Here is a 7,286-nt window from a genome sequence, read left to right as displayed (position 1 = left end):
CAAAAATAAAGACTCATTAGGGTTACTGCAAACTAAGGTGGAAGAAAAAACAACTGAAGTTTATGAAGTTAATAAAGAGCATAAGGTAAAAGAATGGAGAGTTGCATTAGGGATTCCTCTTAAAGAAGTAGATTTTCTTTTTGGTTTTTTGAGACAGGGTTTCTCTGTAGCTTCGGGGCCTGTCCTGGAACTAGACCAGACTGAACTCACAGAGCCACTCCCCCACCCCCTCGCCTCCTGAGTGGCTGTAAAAATAGATTTTACTTGTTTTTTATTTACTTATTTTTAATTATTTATTATTTATACAGTGTTCTGTATAATAATGCCAGAAGAGGAAACCAGATCAAATTACAGATGGTTGTGAGCCACCATATGATTGCTGGGAATTGAACTCAGGACCTCTGGAAGAGCAGCCAGTGCTCTTAACCTCTGAGCCATTTCCCCAGCCCCATTATTTACTTATTTTTGAAGTAATTGTAAGCTTACAGCAAAATTGAGCAGAAGGTACATTTTCTTTTACCACTGGGGCAGAAACTGTGAGGGCGATTGGTATTTTAATTTGTTTAATTATAACAACTATTTATTATGTATATGTGTGCTATAACTTCATGCTGTAAATCTCAAATATCTATCCCAGATAGCTGTTGGAACAATCTTTTTTCTTTTTGGTTTTTCAAAGTAAGATTTCTCAGTTTAGCCCTAGCTATCCTGGGATTCTCTTTGTAGACTAGACTGGCCTGGAACACACATTCTCCTGTCTCTTCCTCGCTTTGGTGGTGATTTTATGTTCCAGTAGTACAAGACTTTCGTGAACACACCCACCAGCTTACTTCCTGTGGTTTAAAAAAAAGTTGGATGCTTTGAATCATTGGCCTTTTGTTCCTGCTCTTTTTGTCAGCTTCTAGCTTTTCAGTGTTCTCAATTTTTCACAGGTAACAGCTAATTACTTTTGGGACCTATGCCTTTCTCCGCACCCCTGCTTCCTTTTTCTCCAGCCTTCTCTGTCCCTGTTGGGTATAAAACTTGTGCTCACACAGAGATTATACTATGGAGGCATATGCTATCCTATCCTATTCTTATTTACATATCATTTGTGTCTCTGGTTAAACTTTGATAAGGAACAGAAAACATTCACTTGGTTCACCTACTTCAAATGGAATCGCAAGGATTTGATCCTATTTAAATAATGTTGCTTTTTGTAACAGTAGAGGTGTAGACTGCCTTGGTGGTTTAGTTAGTCTAGGGGTTGTAACCCGCCTGGCTGGGTCAGTTACTCCAGGGTCCCGGAGAGGCGCTATCTGAAAGACATGGGCGAGAGAAAGGAAAGGAGGCCAAGCAGATTTGTCAAAGCCTCTGTTTATTAGCGTCATGGTTGCAGCTTATATAGCTTCTGGATGAGGAATTTGGGGGGGCAGGGGCATGACCAGAGCAGGAAGGGATCTTGCAGCGTGGTTCAAGCAGGTCACGAGGTTGTCGGCCAGGAGGTTACGATCGGTAAGGTCACAATTCCTCAGTCAGGAAGTCACAAGTTGACACTACTAGTTCTCTAGATAGTTGGAAAGTGGGGCGGGTTCCACTAACAGATAACTCTCTATTAACAGATAATTGGGTGTGGGATAGGCTCTGCCAATTTTGGGGGGAAATGGCTCCTGACGTAGGGGAGTTGGTGGTTAAAGTGAAGATACTCCTGACCTTTCCTAAATTCTTTTCCATAAATGTTTGAAGGTAATGAAGAAGGATATTTCACAGCTATACTGTTGAAGAAAGGAAGAGTGAAATTTAAAAGTCAAGAGATTGTTCCATTTCCAAATACTAAGATGATGAGAAACCTTCTATGTGTGAACGTAAGTTTAAGTTTTAGGAGGTGGGTTTCCTGTTTGTGTTTTTGAAGGAATTGCCCTTACAGGTAAATTTATTCCTTACATAGATATTCTTTTTAGTATTCGTGTAAGTGTGTCAGTGGTGTGTCAGGACTTTGGGGACTCAGGTCTCTCTTTCTACCACAGGTTTCAGGGATCAAACTCAGGGTTTTGTAGCAGGGCCCTTACCTGCTTAGCCATATCACTGGGACAGTTCCTTAAGTCCTGTTGTGTATGTCTGTCTGTAAGTGTGGGTCTGGAGGTCAGAAGACAGCTTTTGGGAGTCAGTTTTCTCCTCCCACTGTGGTTCTGTGTATCCATCTCAGGCTATCGGTTTTGTGAAGCAAGTGATTTTAAATAGTCTTAGAACACTTAGATTTCCACATAATTTTAGATACAAGGAAACTTAGCAAAGTTAGATTCTTAACTGATCATATGTTTTCTTGAGAGTATTTCAGCGTTGCCAAGGAGAACATTTGTCCAATAACTTGTCAGAGCAGTGAGGAAGATGAGCACAGCACATAGCTCTAAGGAACACTAGCACTTTCTCCTGCTGGAGGGAGTGGGAAGCAGCCAGTCCTGTAGGTTTGGAGTGAGGAGTCGGAGAAACGTGGTACTCAGCTTGCTTGTTCCCTCACCCCTCTCTTTTTAACCCCGTGTGTGAATGCAAACACCCATGACAGACCTTTGCAAGTTGCAGCCAGGGTTACCCTGTGGGTGTGAATGAGGTTTATGTTTCTGTTAGGGTGATGGACACCGCTGTTCTTCTTGTTAATGTGACAATGCTTGAGAAAAGCAGCCTTGAAAAGTAGGCTTTACCTTGGCTCATTGTTTGAGGATACAAATGCCACTTGGAGTGAGTAAGGCAGGAGCGGCTGGTTACGTTGTCCACGGTCAGAAAGCAGAGCAGTGACTGTTAGTGTTTAGCTTGCTTTCCCCTTTGTCAGTTTGGGGCCCATCTCACACTGGTGCCCCTTACATTTAGGGTGGTCTTTCCAGCTTAAATAACCTAATCTGGAATATTCCTCAGACATTTCCAGAGATTTTCTTGTAGGTGATTCGAGATCCTGTAGAGCTGAGAGTCAGTGTTAGCCATCCTGAGTATGAAAAGGAAGTTAAGTATGTCAGAAGCTTGAGACATAGGCAGGATCCAGATTATAGGTTTGGAAGAATGGATGATACTGTAGGCATTGTAACACAATCTTACTAGTATCTTAATTGCAAATGATTTTGAGTATCTGTGTCAGGCGATTAACAGAGCAATAAATAAGAACTATCTGTGCTTGCAAGTAACCAACTCATGGCTTCATGGAAGGGGGAAATCCGTAGCTGTCCTTTTATTTCAGCTTGGGACCTTTTATATTAGTCTTGTAGTAGCATTCTGGAGAGGTGTGAGCCATCGATGGCCTGGGGTTCCAGGGAAGGGGCTCAGTAGAGGTACTTTGTGACTAGTTCTTGCTTGCTAAATAGTTGTCATGGCTAGGGTTGGCACCTTGTACTTCTTTTCATCTAGGATTGTGCTGACTGTATTGTTTCAGTTGAGTAACTAAATCCCAGCAGATTGACTAGTCTGCTGTTACCAGATCAGAGGTCGGTGGCCTGTTCCATTGTAATTATCCTGTTGTAGGTGAGTGTTGGTGGAAATGAATTCTGCCTCATGACGTCCCATTTGGAGAGCACCAGAAAATATTCTGCCGAACGAATGAGTCAATTAAAAACGGTTTTTCAGAAAATGCAAGAGGTTCCAGATTCAACTACTGTTCTATTTGCAGGAGATACAAATTTGAGAGATCGAGAAGTGAGTAACAGAGTTGGTTCACTGTTTGTGGGGAGACTATTGTTGTGGAAACTAACTTTGTTTTATCAAAGGTATGGACTTGGAAATACATGGTAGAAAACACTGTTGTGGTTTTTATATAAAAATAGGTCTTTACACTATTAAGGGAAATCTTACTACGTGTGCTATCGGCAATATAAAGCAATAAATATGTTGGATAAGTATCAATAAAATAATAATTAGAAGAGCTTTAAAAAGATTTAGGGTATTTGTAGCTTCCCTAGGTTCAAGAAGGCCTAATTCTATTCTGAGTTGAAATTAACTTTTTTAAAACTTACATTTGTTTATAGAACCTAGGGCCTCCTACATGCTAGACAACACTGCTGACCTACAGCTCTAGGATTTTGTTTTTATTCTAAGTTGTATTCTGTATATTTAGATTTTTTAAAATAAAAAGTTATTAGAATTTCATCTTGAATGTGTATATGGTAGTCGGAGCAGAACTTTTGAGACTTGGTTCTCTCTTTCCACCATGTGGGTCCCTAGGCTGGAACTGAAGAAATGATTGAAGTGGTCAGGTGTGTTCTCTACCACACATAGAAACTTTTTGTGTTGATGGAGATTGAACCTGATGTGTCACTAATGCCAACCCTGTAGTTAACTGCTATCCTGCCTTACCAGCCATAAAATTGTAAATTGTGTCATATGAATGGGGGAAAGAAAAATAGTATTATTCGAGTGTGGTTTGTTTATTTTTTATTGTTTTTTAAAATGTAATTTGTAGGCATAGTAGTACATGCCTTTAATCCCAGCACTTGGGAAATACAGGCAGGTAGATCTCTGTGAGTTCAATGGCAGTCTGGTGTACATAGTGTGTTCTCAGAAACCCAAAAATATTAAAAATAAAATAAAAAGTTGCATTATAGTTGATAATATTAAACACATTTTAAATTGTGGTGTGTGTGAATATATGAATCTTACATGGTGTTCTTTCTCTTTTCCAGGTTATCAAATGTGGTGGTTTACCTGCCAATGTTTTTGATGCCTGGGAATTTTTGGGCAAACCTAAACATTGCCAGTATACATGGGATACAAGAAAAAATACTAATCTCGGGATTCCTGCTCCTTGTAAGCATCGCTTTGATCGAATATTTTTCAAAGCAGAGGAGGGCCGCCTTATTCCCAAAAGTTTAGACCTTATTGGGTTGGAAAAACTGGACTGTGGTAGATTTCCTAGTGATCACTGGGGTCTCCTCTGCAACTTGAATGTAGTGTCGTGAAAAGCTTTCCAAATTTGAACTTTATATGTTTGCAGTAGTTCTGGATTCATGTAAATCTCAATCTTTCAGGAAAGCTAGGTATTACACACAAGAATTAACAAACTGGTTCATTAGTACAGCAAAAGCGGTTACATTTTGCTTTGCAGCTTGTGTCCTGAGAATTAAAAATTGGTGTTTGTAATCAAAGCATGCTTGCGTTCAGAATGTGTGAACCTTTGTTGAAGGAATACAGCCACTCAGCTCGTAACAGTGCTCATTGCTGCCATAAGGATTTCAAGTAGTGGCCATATTGTCTCAGGGCTAATTGTCACAAAACTACTGTTAGGATTGTTAGGCTCCAAAATAATATTACCATTTTATCAAGAGAAAAAGCAAGCTACTGAATTCTTGAGACCGCACTGTGTCTTAGGATCTGTGTCTTAGGATTTGTAAGCTCAGAAACTTAAGTGAAAAAGCCATGACCATTTGCATTAGATGATATGTTGTATATCAGACTTAATTCTTGTCAGCTGATAGTATAATTGACTTAGTCATGAGTTAAATTTGCACTTTAATTCCAATAACTTCTGATTAATGTTAATTTTTTCCTGATAAGTGATAAAGTTAAGTTTGGTAATGATTACATGCAGCTTAAGCAACATGGGAATTTTTTCTCAGAGAAAAATTCATGTAGAAAAGTAACCTTTTGGTATTGTTACTGGTAAAATGCAAATACTTTTTAGGAAGTGAATAAAAGTACATTTTTAAAAAATGTTCTGTAAAGAAAAGAAGCAATGTAAATAAAGCATTGTACTTGTTTTTAGACGAGTATGATTTCTCTGTCCATGATGGGATTTGTTGTTGTACAGCCTCCCTCAGATCTTGCTCTTCAGTCAGAATCACCAAGAAATCTGTGTGTTTTATTGTATTAAATCCCCAGCACTTTGAAAGCTATGGCAAAAGGATTGCCATTAGTTTAAGGCTGGCCTGGGCTACACAGTAAGACCCAGGCAAAAACAAAAAGTTCACTTGAAAGAGCAGTGTGGTGGACCTATTTTAGCAGTGTGGTAATGGAGGATGGAGCTTTCTCGCGTGGCACAATTAAGTTTAAAAGGTCACAATATGAAATGTGTGATGTATTATACTATTAGACCTTCAGTTTGTTACAAAAACATGAAAGTATAATTTCTGTTATGTAACCGAAATGCTTTCCTTGTTTATTACTTTTGACAAAATATAAGTCAGGAGAGGAGAAACAACCCTGTAGTCTTTGTTGGGCAATAGTTTTTAAACTAAAACACTAGAGAATGTAGTAATTTGCAATACCCTTAGGTTTGTTGTTGTTGTTTTTTTTTTTTTTTATTTAAGCAGAAAACAAAAACTCCTACCTTTAGTGAAATACCAACTCAAAATTGGTAGCAGACAATTGTTCTGCCACTGAGCCACATCATGAGGCCAGTGATGAGCTGTGCCCCCCGCTTCTATCCCTATCTCTCTAGTCCCTTCAGCCCCAGCTTCTACACCTGTCTCTTCAGCTCCGGCAGACCCAGCTTCTATGCCAGTTCCTTTACCTCCTGCTGCCTCGCCACCTCCCTCTGCTTGCTCTTTGCCCCCCCCCCCCCAACAGCCCCGCTGAATTATTCTTCCTCTCCGGTGCCTGGCCATATCAGCTGCCCTGCTCTGGCACCCACCTTTACCCCTCCTCTCACAGGCTCACGTGCTGCTGTGGAACCTAATCCTAACCAAGCCAAGCCTGCTACAGTTATGTTGTGAGAGGTGGCTGGTGTTGATGGATTGATTAGGGTACATGTTCTTTTTTCACTCTCAGAACTTTCCCATATAGAACAAAAACTGGGGTCCTATACATCTAATTGTACCACTTTCATAAAACAATTTCAATATCTTACCCAATCTTATAATTTCACCTTTCATGACATCTATATGATCCTATCTAATAACCTACTTCCTGAAGAGTGCAGGCGAGTTTGGGAGCAGGCCAGGCAACATGCAGACGAGATTCACCAAACACTTGCCTCCTACTTTCCTGGGGTAGAGGTGGTCCCAGAGCAAGAGCCACACTGGGATTATAATGGATTTTAGCTAGGGACCAGTTATTGACTTGCCTCCTGGCAGGGCTCCATAAGGCTGCCCACAAGCCTTTAAACTATACTAAGCTCCCAGAGATCATTAAGGATATGAAGGAGGGGCTGGAGAGATGGCTCAGAGGTTAAGAGCACTGACTGCTCTTCCAAAGGTCCTGAGTTCAATTTCCAGCAACCACATGGTGACTCACAACCATCTGTAATGAGGTCTGGTGCCCTCTTCTGTCCTGCAGACTTACACATAGACAGAATATTGTATACATAATAAATAAATAAATAAATATTTTTC

General features: G+C 40.1%; 1 protein-coding gene across 2 annotated transcripts in view; it reads left to right on the top strand.

Annotated features, from left to right (window-relative positions):
* The window catches only part of Tdp2 (tyrosyl-DNA phosphodiesterase 2), a 50,288-nt gene that overhangs the window by 19,938 nt on the left and 23,064 nt on the right, over window positions 1-7,286 (top strand). The window contains exons 5-7 of one of the 2 annotated variants that reach the window (XM_050142734.1): window positions 1,726-1,844; window positions 3,487-3,657; window positions 4,641-5,718. The exons of the other annotated variant lie outside the window; for it this stretch is intronic. Of the exons in view, the coding sequence (XP_049998691.1) occupies window positions 1,726-1,844; window positions 3,487-3,657; window positions 4,641-4,916 (566 nt within the window). The 3' untranslated portion in view covers window positions 4,917-5,718. Of the gene's footprint in view, window positions 1-1,725; window positions 1,845-3,486; window positions 3,658-4,640; window positions 5,719-7,286 lie in introns of those variants that run through there. 2 annotated transcript variants of the gene reach the window in all.

This window comes from Alexandromys fortis, unplaced genomic scaffold (genome assembly GCF_014885135.2).
Source record: "Alexandromys fortis isolate MF-2015 unplaced genomic scaffold, M_Fortis_MF-2015_v1.1 scaffold_5, whole genome shotgun sequence".
NCBI classification, from domain to species: Eukaryota; Metazoa; Chordata; class Mammalia; order Rodentia; family Cricetidae; genus Alexandromys; species Alexandromys fortis.
This window is presented reverse-complemented; position numbering and strand designations above follow the sequence as displayed.